Below are 22769 nucleotides of genomic sequence, written 5' to 3'. Positions count from 1 at the left end.
AACAAGGCGGGGCGACGGCGGTGTGGGCGGAGTTATGTAGCGCAGACACTTAGAGACACGTGATGAACGGGGAAAGAAGACGAGAAACTGGGCGAGAAGTATGAGCGAGAGGAAGAGCGGGAGCTGAGAGACCCCCGGGACAGGTGAGAGAGGGGAGAGACCCCCGGGACAGGTGAGAGAGGGGAGAGACCCCCGGGACAGGTGAGAGAGGGGAGAGACCCCCGGGACAGGTGAGAGAGGGGAGAGACCCCCGGGACAGGTGAGAGAGGGGAGACCCCCGGAATATAGAGAAGGGAGACCCCCGGGAGAAAGAGGAGACAGGTGAGAGAGGGGAGACCCCCGGGACAGGTGAGAGAGGGGAGACCCCCGGGACAGGTGAGAGAGGGGAGACCCCCGGAATATAGAGAAGGGAGACCCCCGGGAGAGAGAGAGGAGACCCCCGGAATATAGAGGGGAGACCCCCGGAATATAGAGAAGGGAGACCCCCGGGAGAGAGAGGGGAGACCCCCGGAATATAGAGGGGAGACCCCCGGGAGAGAGAGGGGAGACCCCCGGGAGAGAGGAGAGACCCCTGAGACAGGTGAAAGGGGAGACCCCCGGGGGAGAGAGAGGGGAGACCCCCGGAAGAGAGAGGGGAACCCCGGGGGGGAGAGAGAGGGGAGACCCCCGGAATATAGAGAGGGGAGACCCCCGGGAGAGAGAGGAGAGACCCCCGGGAGAGAGAGGAGACCCCCGTAATATAGAGAGGGGAGACCCCCGGAATATAGAGAAGGGAGACCCCCGGGAGAGAGAGGGGAGACCCCCGGAATATAGAGGGGAGACCCCCGGGAGAGAGAGGGGAGACCCCCGGGAGAGAGGAGAGACCCCTGAGACAGGTGAAAGGGGAGACCCCCGGGGGAGAGAGAGGGGAGACCCCCGGAAGAGAGAGGGGAACCCCGGGGGGGAGAGAGAGGGGAGACCCCCGGAATATAGAGAGGGGAGACCCCCGGGAGAGAGAGGAGAGACCCCCGGGAGAGAGAGGAGACCCCCGTAATATAGAGAGGGGAGACCCCCGGGAGAGAGAGGAGACCCCCGTAATATAGAGAGGGGAGACCCCCGGAATATAGAGAGGGGAGACCCCCGGGAGAGAGAGGAGACCCCCGGGAGAGAGAGGAGACCCCCGTAATATAGAGAGGGGAGACCCCCGGAATATAGAGAGGGGAGACCCCCGGGAGAGAGAGGAGACCCCCGGAATATAGAGAGGGGAGACCCCCGGAATATAGAGAGGGGAGACCCCCGGGAGATAGAGGAGACCCCCGGGAGAGAGAGGAGAGACCCCCGGGAGAGAGGAGACCCCCGAGACAGGTGAGAGAGGAGAGACCCCCGGAAGAGAGAGGGGAACCCCGGGGGGGAGAGAGAGGGGAGACCCCTGGGAGAGAGAGGGGAGACCCCCGGGAGAGAGAGGGGAGACCCCCGGAATATGGAGAGGGGAGACCCCCGGAATATGGAGAGGGGAGACCCCCGGAATATAGAGAGGGGAGACCCCCGGGAGAGAGAGGGGAGACCCCCGGAATATAGAGAGGGGAGACCCCCGGAATATAGAGAGGGGAGACCCCCGGAATATAGAGAGGGGAGACCCCCGGGAGATAGAGGAGACCCCCGGGAGAGAGAGGAGAGACCCTCGGGAGAGAGGAGAGACCCCCGAAACAGGTGAAAGGGGAGACCCCCTGGGGAGAGAGAGGGGAGACCCCCGGAATATAGAGAGGGGAGACCCCCGGGAGAGAGAGGAGAGACCCCCGGGAGATAGAGGAGACCCCCGGAATATAGAGAGGGGAGACCCCCGGAATATAGAGAGGGGAGACCCCCGGGAGATAGAGGAGACCCCCGGGAGAGAGAGGAGACCCCCGTAATATAGAGAGGGGAGACCCCCGGGAGATAGAGGAGACCCCCGGGAGAGAGGGGAGACCCCCGGAATATAGAGAGGGGAGACCCCCGGAATATAGAGAGGGGAGACCCCCGGGAGATAGAGGAGACCCCTGGGAGAGAGAGGAGAGACCCCCGGGAGAGAGGAGACCCCCGAGACAGGTGAGAGAGGGGAACCCCGGGGGGGAGAGAGGGGAGACCCCCGGGAGAGAGAGGGGAGACCCCCGGAATATGGAGAGGGGAGACCCCCGGAATATGGAGAGGGGAGACCCCCGGAATATAGAGAGGGGAGACCCCCGGAATATAGAGAGGGGAGACCCCCGGGAGAGAGAGGGGAGACCCCCGGGAGAGAGAGGGGAGACCCCCGGAATATAGAGAGGGGAGACCCCCGGAATATAGAGAGGGGAGACCCCCGGAATATAGAGAGGGGAGACCCCCGGAATATAGAGAGGGGAGACCCCCGGGAGAGAGAGGAGAGACCCTCGGGAGAGAGGAGAGACCCCCGAGACAGGTGAAAGGGGAGACCCCCTGGGGAGAGAGAGGGGAGACCCTCGGAATATAGAGAGGGGAGACCCCCGGGAGAGAGAGGAGAGACCCCCGGGAGATAGAGGAGACCCCCGGGAGATAGAGGAGACCCCCGGAATATAGAGAGGGGAGACCCCCGGAATATAGAGAGGGGAGACCCCCGGGAGATAGAGGAGACCCCCGGGAGAGAGAGGAGACCCCCGTAATATAGAGAGGGGAGACCCCCGGAATATAGAGAGGGGAGACCCCCGGGAGATAGAGGAGACCCCCGGGAGAGAGAGGAGAGACCCCCGGGAGAGAGGAGAGACCCCCGAGACAGGTGAAAGGGGAGACCCCCGGGAGAGAGAGAGGGGAGACCCCCGGGAGAGAGAGGGGACCCCCGGAATATAGAGAGGGGACCCCCGGAAGAGAGGGGAGATCCCCGGGAGAGAGAGAGACCCCCGGGAGAGAGAGAGAGAGGGGAGACCCCCGGGAGAGAGAGGGGAGATGATCCCCGGGAGAGAGAGAGACCCCCGGGAGAGAGAGAGGGAGAGAGGGGAGACCCCCGGTAGAGAGGGGAGACCCCCGGGAGAGAGAGAGAGGAAACCCCCGGGAGAGAGAGGGGAGAGAGAGGAAACCCCCGGGAGAGAGAGAGGAGAGAACCCCGGGAGATAGAGGAGACCCCCGGGACAGGTGAGAGAGGGGAGACCCCCGGAAGAGAGAGGGGAACCCCGGGGGGGGGGAGAGAGAGAGGGGAGACCCCCGAAATATAGAGAGGAGTGACCCCCGGGAGAGAGGGGAGACCCCCGAGACAGGTGAGAGAGGGGAGACCCCCGGGAGATAGAGGAGACCCCCGGGAGATAGAGGAGAGACCCCCGGGAGAGAGAGAGGAGACCACCGGGAGAGAGAGAGGGGAGACCCCCGGGAGAGAGAGAGGAGACCACCGGGAGAGAGAGGAGACCACCGGGAGATAGAGGAGACCCCCGGGAGAGAGAGAGAGAGGAGACCACCGGGAGATAGAGGAGACCCCCGAGACAGGTGAGAGAGGGGAGACCTCCGGGAGAGAGAGAGAGACCTCCGGGAGAGAGGAGAGACCCCCGGGAGATAGAGGAGACCCCCGGGAGAGAGAGAGAGGAGACCACCGGGAGATAGAGGAGACCCCCGGGAGAGAGAGAGAGGAGACCCCCGAGACAGGTGAGAGAGAGAGGAAACCCCCGGGAGATAGAGGAGACCCCCGGGAGAGAGAGAGGAGAGACCCCCGGGAGAGAGGAGACCACCGGGAGATAGAGGAGACCCCCGAGACAGGTGAGAGAGGGGAGACCCCCGGGAGAGAGAGGGGAGACCCCCGGGAGAGAGAGAGAGAGACCCCCGGGAGAGAGGAGAGACCCCCGGGAGATAGAGGAGACCCCCGGGAGAGAGAGAGAGGAGACCCTCGGGAGAGAGAGAGAGGAGACCCCCGAGAGAGAGGAGACCCCCGAGACAGGTGAGAGAGGGGAGACCCCCGGGAGAGAGAGAGAGACCTCCGGGAGAGAGAGGAGAGACCCCCGGGAGAGAGAGGAGACTCCCGGGAGAGAGAGGAGACCCCCGGGAGAGAGAGAGGAGACCACCGGGAGATAGAGGAGACCCCCGGGAGAGAGAGAGGAGACCACCGGGAGATAGAGGAGACCCCCGAGACAGGTGAGAGAGGGGAGACCCCCGGGAGAGAGAGGAGAGACCCCCGGGACAGTTGAGAGAGGGGAGACCCCCGGAAGAGAGAGGGGACCCCCGGGAGAGAGAGAGGAAACCCCCGGGAGAGAGAGGAGAGAGAGAGGAGAGACCCCCGGGAGAGAGAGAGGAGAGACCCCCGGGAGAGAGAGAGTGGAGACCACCGGGAGAGAGAGAGGAGAGACCCCCGGGAGAGAGAGAGGAGACCACCGGGAGATAGAGGAGACCCCCGAGACAGGTGAGAGAGGGGAGACCCCGGGAGAGAGAGAGGAGAGACCCCCGGGAGAGAGAGAGAGAGGAGACCACCGGGAGATAGAGGAGACCCCCGAGACAGGTGAGAGAGGGGAGACCCCCGGGAGAGAGAGGAGAGACCCCCGGGACAGTTGAGAGAGGGGAGACCCCCGGAAGAGAGAGGGGACCCCCGGGAGAGAGAGAGAGAGGAAACCCCTGGGAGAGAGAGGGGAGAGAGAGGAGACCCCCGGGGGGGAGAGAGAGAGGAGAGACCCCCGGGAGAGAGAGAGAGGAGACCACCGGGAGAGAGAGAGGAGAGACCCCCGGGAGAGAGAGAGTGGAGACCACCGGGAGAGAGAGAGGAGTGACCCCCGGGAGAGAGAGAGGAGAGACCCCCGGGAGAGAGAGAGAGGAGACACCCGGGAGAGAGAGATAGAGGAGACCCCCGAGACAGGTGAGAGAGGGGAGACCCCCGGGAGAGAGAGAGGAGAGACCCCCGGGAGAGAGAGAGAGAGGAGACCACCGGGAGATAGAGGAGACCCCCGAGACAGGTGAGAGAGGGGAGACCCCCGGGAGAGAGAGAGACCCCCGGGAGAGAAAGAGAGGAGACCACCGGGAGATAGAGGAGACCCCTGAGACAGGTGAGAGAGGGGAGACCCCCGGGAGATAGAGGAGACCCCCGAGACAGGTGAGAGAGAGAGACCCCCGGGAGAGAGAGAGAGGAGACCACCGGGAGATAGAGGAGACCCCCGGGAGAGAGGGGAGACCCCCGAGACAGGTGAGAGAGGGGAGACCACCGGGAGAGAGAGAGAGGAAACCCCCGGGAGAGAGAGGGGAGAGACCCCCGGGAGAGAGAGAGAGGAGACCACCGGGAGATAGAGGAGACCCCCGGGAGAGAGAGAGGAGAGACCCCTGGGAGAGAGAGAGAGGAGACCCCTGGGAGATAGAGGAGACCCCCGGGAGAGAGAGAGAGGAGAGACCCCCGGGAGAGAGAGAGAGGAGAGACCCCCGGGAGAGAGAGAGAGGAGAGACCCCCGGGAGAGAGAGAGAGGAGAGACCCCCGGGAGAGAGAGAGAGAGGAGACCACCGGGAGATAGAGGAGACCCCCGAGACAGGTGAGAGAGGGGAGACCCCCGGGGGAGAGAGAGAGACCCCCGGGAGAGAGAGAGTGGAGACCACCGGGAGAGAGAGAGGAGTGACCCCCGGGAGAGAGAGAGGAGAGACCCCCGGGAGAGAGAGAGAGGAGACCCCCGGGAGAGAGAGATAGAGGAGACCCCCGAGACTGGTGAGAGAGGGGAGACCCCCGGGAGAGAGAGAGGAGAGACCCCCGGGAGAGAGAGGAGACCACCGGGAGATAGAGGAGACCCCCGAGACAGGTGAGAGAGGGGAGACCCCCGGGAGAGAGAGAGACCCCCGGGAGAGAGAGAGAGGAGACCACCGGGAGATAGAGGAGACCCCCGAGACAGGTGAGAGAGAGAGACCCCCGGGAGAGAGAGAGAGGAGACCACCGGGAGATAGAGGAGACCCCCGGGAGATAGGGGAGACCCCCGAGACAGGTGAGAGAGGGGAGACCACCGGGAGAGAGAGAGAGAGGAAACCCCCGGGAGAGAGAGGGGAGAGACCCCCGAGAGAGAGAGAGAGGAGACCACCGGGAGATAGAGGAGACCCCCGGGAGAGAGAGAGGAAACCCCCGGGAGAGAGAGGGGAGAGACCCCCGGGAGAGAGAGAGAGGAGACCACCGGGAGATAGAGGAGACCCCCGGGAGAGAGAGAGGAGAGACCCCCGGGAGAGAGAGAGAGGAGACCCCTGGGAGAGAGAGAGGAGACCCCTGGGAGAGAGAGAGGAGAGACCCCTGGGAGAGAGAGAGAGGAGACCCCTGGGAGATAGAGGAGACCCCCGGGAGAGAGAGAGGAGAGACCCCCGGGAGAGAGGAGACCACCGGGAGATAGAGGAGACCCCCGAGACAGGTGAGAGAGGGGAGACCCCCGGGAGAGAGAGGGGAGACCCCCCGGGAGAGAGAGAGAGACCTCCGGGAGAGAGAGAGAGGAGAGACCCCCGGGAGAGAGAGAGGAGACCCCCGGGAGAGAGAGAGGAGACCCCCGGGAGAGAGAGAGGAGACCCCCGAGAGAGAGGAGACCCCCGAGACAGGTGAGAGAGGGGAGACCCCCGGGAGAAAGAGAGACCTCCGGGAGAGAGAGAGAGGAGAGACCCCCGGGAGATAGAGGAGACCCCCGGGAGAGAGAGAGGAGACCACCGGGAGATAGAGGAGACCCCCGAGACAGGTGAGAGAGGGGAGACCCCCGGGAGAGAGAGGAGAGACCCCCGGGACAGTTGAGAGAGGGGAGACCCCCGGAAGAGAGAGGGGACCCCCGGGAGAGAGAGAGAGAGGAAACCCCCGGGGGAGAGAGAGGAGACCCCCGGGGGGGAGAGAGAGAGGAGAGACCCCCGGGAGAGAGAGAGAGGAGACCACTGGGAGAGAGAGAGGAGAGACCCCCGGGAGAGAGAGAGTGGAGACCACCGGGAGAGAGAGAGGAGAGACCCCCGGGAGAGAGAGAGGGGAGACCCCCGGGAGAGAGAGAGAGAGGAGACCACCGGGAGATAGAGGAGACCCCCGGGAGAGAGAGAGGAAACCCCCGGGAGAGAGAGGGGAGAGACCCCCGGGAGAGAGAGAGAGGAGACCACCGGGAGATAGAGGAGACCCCCGTGAGAGAGAGAGGAGAGACCCCCGGGAGAGAGAGAGAGAGGAGACCACCGGGAGATAGAGGAGACCCCCGAGACAGGTGATAAGGGGAGACCCCCGGGGGAGAGAGAGAGACCAGCGGGAGAGAGAGTGGAGACCACCGGGAGAGAGAGAGGAGTGACCCCCGGGAGAGAGAGAGGAGAGACCCCCGGGAGAGAGAGAGAGGAGACCCCCGGGAGAGAGAGATAGAGGAGACCCCCGAGACAGGTGAGAGAGGGGAGACCCCCGGGAGAGAGAGAGGAGAGACCCCCGGGAGAGAGAGAGAGGAGACCACCGGGAGATAGAGGAGACCCCCGAGACAGGTGAGAGAGGGGAGACCCCCGGGAGAGAGAGAGACCCCCGGGAGAGAGAGAGAGGAGACCACCGGGAGATAGAGGAGACCCCCGAGACAGGTGAGAGAGGGGAGACCCCCGGGAGATAGATGAGACCCCCGAGACAGGTGAGAGAGAGAGACCCCCGGGAGATAGAGAGAGGAGACCACCGGGAGATAGAGGAGACCCCCGGGAGAGAGGGGAGGCCCCCGAGACAGGTGAGAGAGGGGAGACCACCGGGAGAGAGAGAGAGGAAACCCCCGGGAGAGAGAGGGGAGAGACCCCCGGGAGAGAGAGAGAGGAGACCACCGGGAGATAGAGGAGACCCCCGGGAGAGAGAGAGGAAACCCCCGGGAGAGAGAGGGGAGAGACCCCCGGGAGGGAGAGAGAGGAGACCACCGGGAGATAGAGGAGACCCCCGGGAGAGAGAGAGGAGAGACCCCCGGGAGAGAGAGAGAGGAGACCACCGGGAGATAGAGGAGACCCCCGGGAGAGAGAGGAGAGACCCCCGGGAAAGAGAGAGAGGAGACCACCGGGAGATAGAGGAGACCCCCGGGAGAGAGAGAGGAGAGACCCCTGGGAGAGAGAGAGAGGAGACCCCTGGGAGATAGAGGAGACCCCCGGGAGAGAGAGAGAGGAGACCCCCGGGAGAAAGAGAGGAGAGACCCCCGGGAGAGAGAGAGAGAGGAGACCACCGGGAGATAGAGGAGACCCCCGAGACAGGTGAGAGAGGGGGACCCCCGGGGGAGAGAGAGAGACCTCCGGGAGAGAGAGATAGAGGAGACCACCGGGAGATAGAGGAGACCCCCGGGAGAGAGGGGAGACCCCCGAGACAGGTGAGAGAGGGGAGACCACCGGGAGATAGAGGAAACCCCCGGGAGAGAGAGAGAGGAGACCACCGGGAGATAGAGGAGACCCCCGGGAGAGAGAGAGGAGAGACCCCCGGGAGAGAGAGAGAGGAGACCACCGGGAGATAGAGGAGACCCCCGGAAGAGAGAGAGGAGAGACCCCCGGGAGAGAGAGAGAGAGGAGACCACCGGGAGATAGAGGAGACCCCCGAGACAGGTGAGAGAGGAGAGACCCCCGGGACAGGTGAGAGAGGGGAGACCCCCGGAAGAGAGAGGGGACCCCCGGGAGAGAGAGAGAGGAAACCCCCGGGAGAGAGAGGGGAGAGACCCCCGGGAGAGAGAGATAGAGGAGACCCCCGGGAGAGAGAGAGGAGAGACCCCCGGGAGAGAGAGAGAGAGGAGACCACCGGGAGATAGAGGAGACCCCCGGGAGAGAGAGAGGAGAGACCCCCGGGAGATAGAGGAGACCCCCGAGACAGGTGAGAGAGGGGAGACCCCCGGGAGAGAGGGGAGAGACCCCCGGGAGAGAGAGAGGAGAGACCCCCGGGAGATAGAGGAGACCCCCGGGAGAGAGAGAGGAGAGACCCCCGGGAGAGAGAGAGGAGAGACCCCCGGGAGATAGAGGAGAGACCCCCGGGAGATAGAGGAGACCCCCGAGACAGGTGAGAGAGGGGAGACCCCCGGGAGAGAGAGGAGAGACCCCCGGGAGAGAGAGAGGAGAGACCCCCGGGAGAGAGGAGACCCCTGGGAGAGAGAGAGGAGAGACCCCCGGGAGAGAAAGGGGACCCCCGGGAGAGAGAGGAGAGACCCCCGGGAGAGAGGAGACCCCTGGGAGAGAGGAGAGACCCCCGGGAGAGATAGAGAGAGGAGACCCCCGGAAGAGAGGGAAGACCCCCGGGAGAGAGAGGGGAGACCCCCGGGAGAGAGAGTAGAGCTCCTGCTGACACCTCCAGGGACTGATCTCCTCCCAGACGTCGTCTCCATGGAGGAGGAGAAACTGCCGATATCACTGGGGGAGAGGAACGTGTCAGTGCTGCCCCCGACTGTGAGGAGCCTGATGGGCCACGGACCCCCCTAGTTTTACATCTGTTTTGGTAATGCCGACATGTCCGGCCAATGAAGCTCATCTGAATTTGAGGAGAGGGGAGACGTCTGCCACATCGTGCTCTGCCCCGACTCCCCCCCTTTGTTTCTCCCGTGCCCCCTCCTCCAGCTCTGTGCCCCCCCCCCCCCCCTTTGTTGCTCCCGTGCCCCCTGACTCTCTTCCTCCCTCTGCAGGATGGTAATTCTCAGGGACGGCCGCGCTGCCCATAGACCCCTCCGGGTCGGCTTTTATGACATTGGGGGGACAATCGGCAAAGGCAACTTCGCGGTGGTGAAACTGGCGAGACACCGAGTGACCAACACACAGGTAGTGGGGGGCAGCGCGGGTGTGGGGTGCATGTGCCGGGTGTGGGGTGCATGTGCCGGGTGTGGGGTGCATGGGCCGGGTGTGGGGTGCATGGGCCGGGTGTGGGGTGCATGGGCCGGGTGTGGGGTGCATGGGCCGGGTGTGGGGTGCATGGGCCGGGTGTGGGGTGCATGGGCCGGGTGTGGGGTGCATGGGCCGGGTGTGGGGTGCATGGGCCGGGTGTGGGGTGCATGGGCCGGGTGTGGGGTGCATGGGCCGGGTGTGGGGTACATGGGCCGGGTGTGGGATGCAATTGCAGCGCGGTCATCACCTCTCACCCTCCTCCTCCTCCTCGCAGGTCGCCATCAAGATCATCGATAAAACGCGACTGGACCGCGCCAATCTGGAGAAGATTTATAGAGAGGTCCAGATCATGAAACGCCTGCGCCACCCCCACATCATCCGCCTGTACCAGGTGAGGGACCGTACCCCTGTGTGTCCCCTCACCACCCTCCCATGACCCCCCATATACTGTGCTGCCTCCCATGACACCCCTCATATGCTGTGCCCCACTTCCTCAGATGAGCCTTTCGCCTCCCTCCGCGCTGCTCCCCCGGCCTCCCTCCGCGCTGCTCCCCCGGCCTCCCTCCGCGCTGCTCCCCCGGCCTCCCTCCGCGCTGCTCCCCCGGCCTCCCTCCGTGCTGCTCCCCCGGCCTCCCTCCGCGCTGCTCCCCAGGCCTCTCTCCGCGCCTCTCCGCGCTGCTCCCCAGGCCTCTCTCCGCGCTGCTTTCAGCGCCTCTCTCCACGCTGCTCCCCGCGCCTCTCCGCGCTGCTCCCCAGGCCTCTCTCCGCGCTGCTCTCCGCGCCTCTCTCCGCGCTGCTCCCCAGGCCTCTCTCCGCGCTGCTCTCCGCGCCTCTCTCCGCGCTGCTCCCCATGCCTCTCTCCGCGCTGCTCCCCATGCCTCTCTCCACGCTGCTCCCCACGCCTCTCTCCACACTGCTCCCCGCGCCTCTCTCCGCGCTGCTCCCCAGGCCTCTCTCCGCGCTGCTCCCCAGGGCTCTCTCCGCGCTGCTCCCCGCGCCTCTCTCCGCGCTGCTCCCCGCGCCTCTCTCCGCGCTGCTCCCCGCGCCTCTCTCCGCGCTGCTCCCCGCGCCTCTCTCCGCGCTGCTCCCCAGGCCTCTCTCCGCGCTGCTCTCCGCGCCTCTCTCCGCGCTGCTCCCCAGGCCTCTCTCCGCGCTGCTCCCCAGGGCTCTCTCCGCGCTGCTCCCCAGGGCTCTCTCCGCGCTGCCCTCCTCGCGCCTCTCTCCGCGCTGCTCCCCAGGCCTCTCTCCGCGCTGCTCCCCAGGCCTCTCTCCGCGCTGCTCCCCAGGCCTCTCTCCGCGCTGCTCCCCAGGCCTCTCTCCGCGCTGCTCCCCAGGCCTCTCTCCGCGCTGCTCCCCGCGCCTCTCTCCGCGCTGCTCCCCAGGCCTCCCTGCGGGCTGCTCCCCAGGCCTCTCTCCTCTCTGCTCCCCAGGCCTCTCTCCGCGCTGCTCCCCTCGCTGCCATTAGGCCAGGTTCACATTGCGTTATGGTGGTCCGTTAAACGGACTACGTTACACCGCGACATAATGCGGTGTAACGTAGTCTGTTAACGCCGCCATTGACTGCAATGTCGGACGCATCGCAAGCGCACGCCCACAATGTGCGTGCCCTAGGGATGTGCCGTCATTAAGTGACGGACCCGGAGACGCGGGCTGCAGCGTTTCCAGGTCCATCACTGCTAGCGCAGATAGAGCGATGTCATGTCGGCACTTGCGTTACCGCAGCCCGTTGGCGTTTGTGCTGAACGGGCTGCTGCCAGCGCAGTGTGAACCCGGCCTTACTCTTCTCTTATGTTGCAGGTGATGGAGACCAAAGACATGATTTATATCGTCACAGAATACGCCAGAAATGGGGAGTTGTTTGGTGAGTGCGGCGCCGGTGTCACTGGTAGCGCATACCTAGTGTATGTCACGGTCTGACCCCTGTGTGTCCCGCAGATTACCTGACCGTTCGCGGACGCCTGTCTGAGGAGGAAGCCAGAGCCAAATTCCTGCAGATCCTGTCCGCGGTGGAGTACTGTCATTCCCAGAACATTGTCCACCGAGACCTAAAGACCGAGAACCTGCTGCTGAGCGATAGCATGGACGTCAAGCTGGCCGGTGAGCCGGAGGGCTGGGCGGGCTGGTGCTGAGAGACCAACAGGTCCTGGTGAGGGTGGCCATGAGGATGGAGTAGCCTGGGCCCTGGTGAGGGTGGCCCTGAGGAGGTGGTAGGACAGGGCCTGCTAAGGGTGGCTCTGAGGAGGGGGCAGGATGGGCCCTGGTGAGGGTGGCCCTGAGGAGGGGGTAGCTCCAATCCTGCTGAGGGTCGCCCTGAGGATTAGTGGGTAGGATGGGCCATGGTGAGGATAGCCCTGAAGAGTAGATAGACCTGGTGAGGGTGGCCCTGAAGAGGGAGTAGCCTGGGCCCTGATGAGGGTGCCCTGAGGAAGTGGTAGGACGGGACCTGGTGAGGGTGGGTTTTGAGGAGGTGGTAGAACGGGGCCTGGTGAGGGTGGCTTTTGAGGAGGTGGTAGAACGGGGCCTGGTGAACGTGGCTTTTGAGGAGGTGGTAGAACAAGACCTGGTAAGGGTGGTCCTGAGGAGGTGGTAGGACGGGGCCTGGTGAGGGTGGCCCTGAGGAGGTGGTAGGACGGGACCTGGTGTGAGTGTCTTTTGAGGAGGTGGTAGGACGGGGCCTGGTGAGGGTGTCTTTTGAGGAGGTGATGGGACGGGGCCTGGTGAGGGTGTCTTGAGGTGGTAGGACAGGACCTGGTGTGGGTGTATTTTGAGGCGGTGGTGGGACGGGACCTGGTGAGGATGTCTTTTGAGGAGGTGGTAGAACGGGGCCTGGTGAGGGTGGTCCTGAGGAAGTGGTAGGATGGGGCCTGGTGAGGGTGTCTTTTGAGGAGGTGATGGGACGAGGCCTGGTGTGGGTGGCCCTGAAGAGGTGGAAGGATGGGGCCTGGTGAAGGTGTATTTTGAGGAGGTGGTAGGACGGGGCCTGGTGAGGATGTCTGTTATGTAGGCAATCCAGTGACACAGTGTGCCAGCAATCAGAGCACATACAGTGATCTGACAATAACCCAAAAACAATAGGACAAGCTCTGAGACGTGGAATCTCTGTAGACCGCAATACCTGAACCTATCCTAAACACAACTAAAGGCAGCTGTGGATTGCGCCTGTCACTACCTATGCAACTCGGCACAGCCTGAGGAGCTGACTAGCCTGAAGATAGAAAAACAAGCCTGACTTGCCTCAGAGAAATACCCCAAAGGAAAAGGCAGCCCCCCACATATAATGACTGTTAGCAAGATGAAAAGACAAACGTAGGGATGAAATAGATTCAGCAAAGTGAGGCCCGATATTCTAGATAGAGCGAGGATAGCAAAGAGAACTTTGCAGTCTACAAAAAACCCTAAAGCAAAAAACCACGCAAAGGGGGCAAAAAGACCCACCGTGCCGAACTAACGACACGGCGGTACACCCTTTGCGTCTCAGAGCTTCAAGCAAAAACAACGAATAGACAAGCTGGACAGAAAAAGTAGCAACAAAAGCAAAGAAGCACTTATCTAAGCAGAGCAGCAGGCCACAGGAAAGATCCAGAAGCTCAGGTCCAACACTGGAACATTGACAAGGAGCAAGGAAGACAGAATCAGGTGGAGTTAAATAACAAATCAGCCAGCGAGCTCACCAAAACACCTGAGGGAGGAAGCTCAGAAGCTGCAGTACCACTTGTGACCACAGGAGTGAATTCAGCCACAGAATTCACAACAGATGTCTTTTGAGGAGGTGGTGGGACGGGGCCTGGTGAGGATGTTTTTTGAGGAGGTTGTGCGACGGGGCCTGGTGAGGATGTCTTTTGAGGAGGTGGTGCGACAGGGCCTGGTGAGGATGTTTTTTGAGGAGGTGGTGCGACGGGGCCTGGTGAGGATGTTTTTTGAGGAGGTGGTAGGACGGGGCCTGGTGAGAATGTTTTTTGAGGAGGTGGTGCGACGGGGCCTGGTGAGGATGTCTTTTGAGGAGGTGGTAGGATGGGACCTGGTGAGAGTGTATTTTGAGGAGGTGGTGGGACGGGACCTGGTGAGGGTGGCCCTGAGGAGGGAGTAGCTCGGGCCCTTGTGACGGAGGGCGTTGAGGGTGATGGCACAAGTGGTGACACGTTGTAGCAAAGACTCTTAATGTTTCTCTGTAGATTTTGGATTTGGTAACTTCTACATGGAGGGTCGGCCGCTCAATACCTGGTGTGGGAGCCCCCCGTATGCGGCCCCAGAAGTGTTCCAGGGAAAGGAGTATGAGGGGCCTCTACTGGATGTCTGGGTGAGTCCTGCATGACGTGGTGGGAAGGGGATGTACTCAGTATATATTATCCCGGTGCAGGGAGCTCTGTATATACGGGGGGTGTATATATTACCCCGGTGCAGGGAGCTCTGTATATACAGGGGTGTATATATTACCCCGGTGCAGGGAGCTGTGTATATATTACCCCGGTGCAGGGAGCTCTGTATATACGGGGGTGTATATATTACCCCGGTGCAGGGAGCTCTGTATATACAGGGGGTGTATATATTATCCCGGTGCAGGGAGCTCTGTATATACGGGGGGTGTATATATTACCCCGGTGCAGGGAGCTCTGTATATACGGGGGTGTATATATTACCGCGGTGCAGGGAGCTCTGTATATACGGGGGGTGTAATGTAATGTAATTTGTGCACCTCTGGTTAAAATTACACGTTGCACGTTGAAGATGAAATAATCTAAAAGCCTAACGTTACAGATGACACAATTCCTCCTTATTTTAGGCAAAAAAAAAATAAAACTTATATATTTTCATCTTTTACATCTTATATATTGCGGAAAGTAAAGTGGACCGAGCCGAGCTTTGTGCCCCCTATATTTTTAGTACCTAGTGGCGCCCCCTTTTACAGGTATCACAGCTTGTAAACGCTCGTGTAGCCAGAGAAGGGTCTTTCAGTTCTTCTGATTTTCCTCTGTTCTGTCAGATTCCCGGTCGTCTTGCTTCTCTCGCCACAGATTTTCAATGATGCTCAGATCAGCGGACTGTGAGGGCCATTGTGAAACCTTCAGTTTGCGCCTTTTGAGGTCGTCTATTGTGGATTGTGCCGTGTTTTGGACCATCATCCATCTGTAGCCGCCATCCTCATCCTCTTCTCACCTTCAGCTTTTTTACAGATGGTGTTATGTTTGCATCAACAATTTGTTGAAATTTCATTGAATCCATTCTGCCCTCTACCTGTGAAATGTCCCCCGTGTCATCGGCTGCCAAACACAACCCCAAAGCACGATTGATCCCCCCATGGTTAATGGCAGGAGAGTTGTTCTTGTGATCCGCTGATAGCCTTCTCCTGCTTTGTGGGTCTCCACCATTAAGCATCTACAGCTCTGGCAAAAACTAATGCAAAATGTTCAGTTTGTCTGATTGTTCTCTTTATATTTTTGAGTAAATTGTTGTTTTATTCTAGAAACTACTGACAACATGTCTCCGAAGTTCCAAGCAATAAAGTTTGTATTTTTTGTCTGACAAAGAAAAATGGTCAAAATAACCCCCCCCCGTGCTTGCAGAGCTCAAATTATGCAAAGAAAACAAGTCCATAATCCTTTAGAAACGACAATACTAATGTTTTACCTCAGGAAGAGATCAGAAATCAATATTGTGTGGAATAACCATGATTGTTAATCCCGGCTCCCTGCGTCTCGGCAGCTTTCCTCCAGTCTCTCGCTCCTCCTGGTACAATAATGTCAGCCGTTCTTCTCTGTGTGATGGCTTGTGACTCTCCATCATCCTCCTGATTACATTCCAGAGGTTTTCAGTGGGTTCAGGTCTGGAGATTGGGCGGCCATGGCCGGGATGTGATGTGGTGGTCTTTTCATTTTTGCCAGAGCTGTATATACCTGTTCACAATGACAGTAATTTTGATGTGGGGTGCCCAAACCTTTACATGCCACTGTATATGCTGTGTGTTTAGGGTACTCCATATACAGTGGGTACAGAAAGTATTCAGACCCCTATACACTTTTCACTCTTTGTTACATTGCAGCCATTTGGTAAATTCAAAAAAGTTCATTTTTTTCACATTAATGTGCACTCTGCACCCCATCTAGACTGAAAACCCCCCAGAAATGTAGACATTTTTGGAATTTAAAAAAACAACAAAATCTGAAATATCCCATGGCCATAAGTCTTCAGCCCCTCTGCTCAGACACTCATATGTAAGTCCCATGCTGTCCATTTCCTTGTGATCCTCCCTGAGATGGTTCTACTCCTTCATTGGAGTCCAGCTGTGTGTAATTACACTGATAGGACTTGATTTGGAGCAGCGCACTCCTGTCTGTATAAGACCTCACCGCTCACAGTGCATGTCAGACCAAATGAGAATCATGAGGCCAAAGGAACTGGTCAAGGAGCTCAGAGACAGAATTGTGGCACGGCGCAGATCTGGCCAAGGTTACAACAGAATTTCTGCAGCACTCAAGGTTCCTAAGAGCACAGTGGCCTCCATAATCCTTAATGGAAGAAGTTTGGGACCCCCAGAAGTCTTCCTAGACCGGGCCGTCCAGCCAAACTGCGCAATCGTGGGAGAAGAGCCTTGGTGAGAGAGGTAAAGAAGAACCCCAAGATCACTGTGGCTGAGCTCCAGAGATGCAGTAGGGGGATGGGAGAAAGTTCCACAAAGTCACCTATCACTGCAGCCTCCACCAGTTGGGTCTTTACGGCAGAGTGGCCCGACGGAAGCCTCTCCTCAGTGCAAGACATATGAAAGCCGCATAGAGTTTGCTAAAAAAACACATGAAGGCCTCCCAGACTATGAGAAATAAGATTCTCTGGTCTGATGAGATGAAGATAGACCTTTGTGGTGATAATTCTAAGCAGTGTGTGTGGAGAAAACCAGGCACTGCTCATCACCTGCCCAATACAATCCCAACAGTGAAACATGGTGGAGGCAGCATCATGCTATGGGGGTGTTTTCAGCTGCAGGGACAGGACGACTGGTTGTCATTGAAGGAAACATGAATGTGGCCAAGTACAGAGAGATCCTGGATGAAAGCCTCTTCCAGAGTGCTCTGGACCTCAGACTTGCAGAAGGTTCACCTTCCAACAAGACAATGACCCTAAGCACACAGCTAAAATAACAAAGGAGCGGCTTCAGAACATCTCTGTGACCATTCTTGACCGGCCCAGCCAGAGCCCTGACCTAAACCCAACTGAGCATCTCTGGAGAGACCTGAAAATGGCGTCCACCGACGTTCACCATCCACCAACGTTCACCATCCACCAATGTTCACCATCCAACTTGATGGAAAAATGTAAAGGGGTGTGAATACTACCACTGTCTATGGTGTGTAGTGTATGTATACCTGGTGTATTAAGTTGTTACACACGTCCCGTGCTGGTGGCTTAAGCTACGTCTCTTCCTCTCCTCAGAGTTTGGGGGTCGTTCTTTATGTTTTGCTTTGTGGATCGTTTCCCTTCGATGGACCGACCCTCCCGGCTGTGCGGCAGAGGGTCCTAGATGGCCGCTTCCGAATCCCATACTACATGTCACAAGGTGAGCGGCTGGCTGATGTGGAGGGTTGGGGTCTATGTGCCCTCTCCTTGGTTTTCCACTTTATCCCCCATTAACTGACTCTTGTGCTGTTGCCTCCAGACTGCGAGTCTCTGCTGCGCCGGATGCTGGTGGTCGACCCAGGGAAGCGGCTGAGCATTGCACAGATCCGACAGCACCAGTGGTTCCAGGGTGTAGCCCCCCATGAGCCCATCCTGCACTCCGACCACCTGGCACCCCAGTCCTGCGTACAAGCTCTGGCCATCATGCAGAGTCTGGGCATCGACAGAGAGCGCACCCTGCAGGTGAGTGGCTGTACTGTCCGGCTCTGCGCGACTCCACACAGTAGCACTAAGTCCCAGAGTGATCTCGTTTCGCTCCCTCAGGCTCTGCAGAACGACACCTATGATCATTATGCCGCCATCTACTACCTCCTGGTGGAGCGGCTGCAGGGGTCGCGGCTTGGACAGTCCCCAGAAGCCGAAACCAAAGCCTCACTGGACTGTGTGAAGGTAAAGGCCCTGAGGGGCGGTGCGGTCAGGACTCTGGGGGTTGGGGTGGTCAGGACTCTGTGAGGCGGGGCGGTCAGGACTCTGGGGGTTGGGGCGGTCAGTACTCTGTGGGGCGGTCAGGACTCTGGGGGTTGGGGCGGTCAGGGCTTTGTGGGGAGGGGCAGTCAGGACTCTCTGGGGCGGGGCAGTCAGGACTCTGGGGGTTGGGGCGGTCAGGGCTTTGTGGGGCGGGGCAGTCAGGATTCGTGGGGTGGGGCGGTCAGGACTCTGGGGGGTGGGACGGGGCGGTCAGGACTCGGGCGGGGCGGTCTTGACTCTGGGGGTTGGGGCGGTCAGGACTCTGGGGGTTGGGGCGGTCAGGACTCTGTGGGGCGGGGCGGTCAGGACTCTGGGGGTTGGGGCGGTCAGGGCTTTGTGGGGTGGGGCGGTCAGGACTCTGAGGGTTGGGGCGGTCAGGACTCTGTGGGGCGGGGCGGTCAGGACTCTGGGGGTTGGGGCGGTCAGGTCTTTGTGGGGTGGGGCGGTCAGGACTCTGTGAGGCGGGGCGGTCAGGACTCTGGGGGTTGGGGCGGTCAGGACTCTGTGGGGCGGGGCGGTCAGGACTCTGGGGGTTGGGGCGGTCAGGACTCTGGGGGTCGGGGCGGTTAGGGCTTTGTGGGGCGGGGCAGTCAGGATTCGTGGGGTGGGGCGGTCAGGACTCTGGGGGGTGGGACGGGGCGGTCAGGACTCGGGCGGGGCGGTCTGGACTCTGGGGGTTGGGGCGGTCTGGACTCTGGGGGTTGGGGCGGTCTGGACTCTGGGGGTTGGGGCGGTCTGGACTCTGGGGGTTGGGGCGGTCTGGACTCTGGGGGTTGGGGCGGTCTGGACTCTGGGGGTTGGGGCGGTCTGGACTCTGGGGGTTGGGGCGGTCAGGATTCGGGTGGGGCGGGACGGTCTGGACTCTGGGGGTTGGGGCGGTCAGGACTCGTGGGGTGGGATGGTCAGGACTCTGTGGGGCGGGGCGGTCAGGGCTTTGTGGGGCGGGGCAGTCAGGACTCTCTGGGGCGGGGCAGTCAGGACTCTCTGGGGCGGGGCGGTCAGGACTCTGGGGGTTGGGGCCGTCAGAACTCGTGGGGTGGGGCGGTCAGGATTCGTGGGGCGGTCAGGACTCGTGGGGTGGGGCGGTTAGGACTCTGGGGGTTGGGACGGGGCGGTCTGGACTCTGGGTGTTGGGGCGGTCTGGACTCTGGGGGGTTGGGGCGGTCTGGACTCTGGGGGGTTGGGGCGGTCTGGACTCTGGGGGTTGGGGCGGTCAGGACTCGTGGGGTGGTCAGGATTCGTGGGGCGGGGCAGTCAGGACTCTGAGGGTTGGGGCGGTCTGGACTCTGTGGGGTGGGGCGGTCAGGACTCGTGGGGCGGGGCGGTCTGGACTCTGGGGGTCGGGGCGGTCTGGACTCTGGGGGTTGGGGCGGTCTGGACTCTGGGGGTTGGGGCGGTCAGGACTCGTGGGGCGGGGCAGTCAGGACTCTGAGGGTTGGGGCGGTCTGGACTCTGTGGGGTGGGGCGGTCAGGACTCGTGGGGCGGGGCGGTCTGGACTCTGGGGGTCGGGGCGGTCTGGACTCTGGGGGTTGGGGCGGTCTGGACTCTGGGGGTTGGGGCGGTCAGGACTCGTGGGGCGGGGTGGTCAGGACTCGTGGGGTGGGGCGGGGTGGTCTGGGGGGTTGGGGCGGTCAGGATTCGCGGGGCGGTCAGGACTCTGGGGGTTGGGGCGGTCAGGACTCACGGGGCGGTCTGGGGGGTTGGGGCAGTCAGGATTCGCGGTTCGGTCAGGACGTTCAGGACTCTTGGGTGCTGGGCGACATGTCCACTGCTGCATTTCTGATCCATGGTCTCCTCCCCTGCAGGCCTCCTCCTCGGCCGGCCCGTCCCTCTTGTGTCAGCCGCGGGCTGCGGTGACAGATTATGATTGTGAGCTCAGCGGTCCGCTGCAGGTGAGTGATCTGCACACAGGTGTAGGATACGCGTCCATCCCTGTAGTCACACAGAAGCGTATACGTACACATATATAATACTGCAAGGCTGTGATCACGCCGCCCTAATACACACTATCTGGATGATACTTACACAATTAATGAGGGCCCACCAGCTGCCACGGGGCGACCTCCCCCGTGTGGCACCTTGGCATATCTATCATATGCTCGCACCTGTGTCCGCCATTTCCCTGACTCCTCTGCTCTTGCCTTAGTCTCTGCTGTGTCTCGGAGAGCCGCCTGCTCCTGCGTCGCCCCCTTGTTCTCCACCAGTGCTGGAGGCTTCGTTACTTGAGGGTCCGCCGCTGTATGAGAAGATCCTGAGGAGCCGACCTCCCAGCCTAGTGACCCCAGGTACGAGCTGCTGGATTCCTCTGTGCTGCTTTGCAGCCATGTTGGCGTGTGCACTTTTTACTGATTTTTCCTTGTCTTGCAGATATTGTTTCCTCCACGCCTTCCCCTTGTGACAGTCTGGAGAGTTGTCTGAGACCGTCTGGCCTCCGTCCACTGCTGGGCGCCACTAACTCGTGCTCCACGGCGCCCCTCAGTACCCAGTCCGCTACGCCAGTCCTGCAGCATCAGGGCGTCCCCTCACCCAACCGTCTCCTGCCCGTCACCTTCCAGGAGGGGCGCCGAGCATCCGACACCTACCTGACGCTAGGTAAGTCCTTACTGGTTATAGACTGAGGCAGCACCCGAAAATCCCCTCCACTAATCACTACTCGTGTGAGACCTCATAGCCAGCCTCACTGCCAGCCTCACAGCCAGCCTCACAGCCAGCCTCACAGCCAGCCTCATAGCCAGCCTCACAGCCAGCCTCATAGCCAGCCTCACAGCCAGCCTCACAGCCAGCCTCACAGCCAGCCTCATAGCCAGCCTCACAGCCAGCCTCACAGCCAGCCTCACAGCCAGCCTCACAGCCAGCCTCACAGCCAGCCTCACAGCCAGCCTCATAGCCAGCCTCACAGCCAGCCTCACAGCCAGCCTCACAGCCAGCCTCATAGCCAGCCTCATAGCCAGCCTCATAGCCAGCCTCACAGCCAGCCTCATAGCCAGCCTCATAGCCAGCCTCACAGCCAGCCTCACAGCCAGCCTCACAGCCAGCCTCACAGCCAGCCTCACAGCCAGCCTCATAGCCAGCCTCATAGCCAGCCTCATAGCCAGCCTCACAGCCAGCCTCACAGCCAGCCTCACAGCCAGCCTCATAGCCAGCCTCATAGCCAGCCTCACAGCCAGCCTCACAGCCAGCCTCATAGCCAGCCTCACAGCCAGCCTCACAGCCAGCCGCATAGCCAGCCTCACAGCCAGCCTCACAGCCAGCCTCACAGCCAGCCTCACAGCCAGCCTCACAGCCAGCCGCATAGCCAGCCTCACAGCCAGCCTCATAGCCAGCCGCATAGCCAGCCGCATAGCCAGCCTCATAGCCAGCCTCACAGCCAGCCTCACAGCCAGCCTCACAGCCAGCCTCACAGCCAGCCTCATAGGCCGAGGTGGGAAAAGGCTGCAGCGAACGTGAAGGGTTAATAGTTTATTGTATTAATTAGCAAGAAAAGAGAAATGTAAATAACCTCGGTGTCTGGTGACCTCCCGTCGCCCCTCTCTCCTCGGTGTCTGGTGACCGCCCGTCGCCCCTCTCTCCTCAGTGTCTGGTGACCGCCCGTCGCCCCTCTCTCCTCAGTGTCTGGTGACCGCCCGTCGCCCCTCTCCTCAGTGTCTGGTGACCGCCCGTCGCCCCTCTCCTCGGTGTCTGGTGACCGCCTGTCGCCCCTCTCTCCTCGGTATCTGGTGACCGCCCGTCGCCCCTCTCTCCTCGGTGTCTGGTGACCGCCCGTCGCCCCTCTCTCCTCGGTGTCTGGTGACCGCCCGTCGCCCCTCTCGGTGTCTGGTGACCGCCCGTCGCCCCTCTCTCCTCGGTGTCTGGTGACCGCCCGTCGCCCCTCTCTCCTCGGTGTCTGGTGACCGCCCGTCGCCCCTCTCTCCTCGGTGTCTGGTGACCGCCCCTCGCCTGTCTCCTCGGTGTCTGGTGACTGCCCCTCGCCTCTCTCCTCGGTGTCTGGTGACCGCCCGTCGCCCCTCTCTCCTTTGGTGTCTGGTGACCGCCCGTCGCCCCTCTCTCCTCGGTGTCTGGTGACCGCCCGTCACCCCTCTCTCCTCGGTGTCTGGTGACCGCCCGTCGCCCCTCTCTCCTCGGTGTCTGGTGACCGCCCGTCGCCCCTCTCTCCTCGGTGTCTGGTGAGCGCCCGTCACCCCTCTCTCCTCGGTGTCTGGTGAGCGCCCGTCGCCCCTCTCTCCTCGGTGTCTGGTGAGCGCCCGTCGCCCCTCTCTCCTCGGTGTCTGGTGACCTCCCGTCGCCCCTCTCTCCTCGGTGTCTGGTGACCGCCCGTCGCCCCTCTCTCCTCGGTGTCTGGTGACCGCCCGTCGCCCCTCTCTCCTCGGTGTCTGGTGACCGCCCGTCGCCCCTCTCTCCTCGGTGTCTGGTGACCGCCCGTCGCTCCTCTCTCCTCGGTGTCTGGTGACCGCCCGTCGCCCCTTTCTTCTGTGTCTGGTGACCGCCCGTCGCCCCTCTCTCCTCGGTGTCTGGTGACCACCCGTCGCCCCTCTCTCCTCGGTGTCTGGTGACCACCCGTCGCTCCTCTCTCCTCGGTGTCTGGTGACCGCCCGTCGCCCCTTTCTTCTGTGTCTGGTGACCGCCCGTCGCCCCTCTCTCCTCGGTGTCTGGTGACCGCCCGTCGCTCCTCTCTCCTCGGTGTCTGGTGACCGCCCGTCGCCCCTTTCTTCTGTGTCTGGTGACCGCCCGTCGCTCCTCTCTCCTCGGTGTCTGGTGACCTCCCGTCGCCCCTCTCTCCTCGGTGTCTGGTGACCACCCGTCGCCCCTCTCTCCTCGGTGTCTGGTGACCGCCCGTCGCCCCTCTCTCCTCGGTGTCTGGTGACCGCCCGTCGCCCCTTTCTTCTGTGTCTGGTGACCGCCCGTCGCCCCTCTCTCCTCGGTG

At 61.7% G+C, this 22769-nt stretch overlaps 1 protein-coding gene across 2 annotated transcripts in view; it reads left to right on the top strand.

The window, feature by feature from the left end:
* The first annotated feature begins 15 nt into the window (after positions 1-15).
* Positions 16-22769, top strand: part of SIK1 (salt inducible kinase 1) — a 33327-nt gene continuing 10573 nt past the window's right edge. The window contains exons 1-12 of one of the 2 annotated variants that reach the window (XM_069760380.1): positions 16-143; positions 9519-9651; positions 9989-10105; positions 11512-11575; positions 11650-11811; positions 13887-14011; positions 17137-17260; positions 17360-17562; positions 17644-17769; positions 19654-19740; positions 19995-20133; positions 20216-20440. In XM_069760380.1, the coding sequence (XP_069616481.1) occupies positions 9520-9651; positions 9989-10105; positions 11512-11575; positions 11650-11811; positions 13887-14011; positions 17137-17260; positions 17360-17562; positions 17644-17769; positions 19654-19740; positions 19995-20133; positions 20216-20440 (1504 nt within the window). In that variant the 5' untranslated portion in view covers positions 16-143; position 9519. Of the gene's footprint in view, positions 144-8472; positions 8485-9518; positions 9652-9988; positions 10106-11511; positions 11576-11649; positions 11812-13886; positions 14012-17136; positions 17261-17359; positions 17563-17643; positions 17770-19653; positions 19741-19994; positions 20134-20215; positions 20441-22769 lie in introns of those variants that run through there. The other variant, XM_069760381.1, reaches the window with a different exon arrangement.

This window comes from Ranitomeya imitator, chromosome 3, assembly GCF_032444005.1.
Source record: "Ranitomeya imitator isolate aRanImi1 chromosome 3, aRanImi1.pri, whole genome shotgun sequence".
Classification (NCBI taxonomy): Eukaryota; Metazoa; Chordata; class Amphibia; order Anura; family Dendrobatidae; genus Ranitomeya; species Ranitomeya imitator.
Note: the sequence above shows the minus strand (reverse complement) of the source record. Positions and strands in the feature narration are given on the sequence as shown.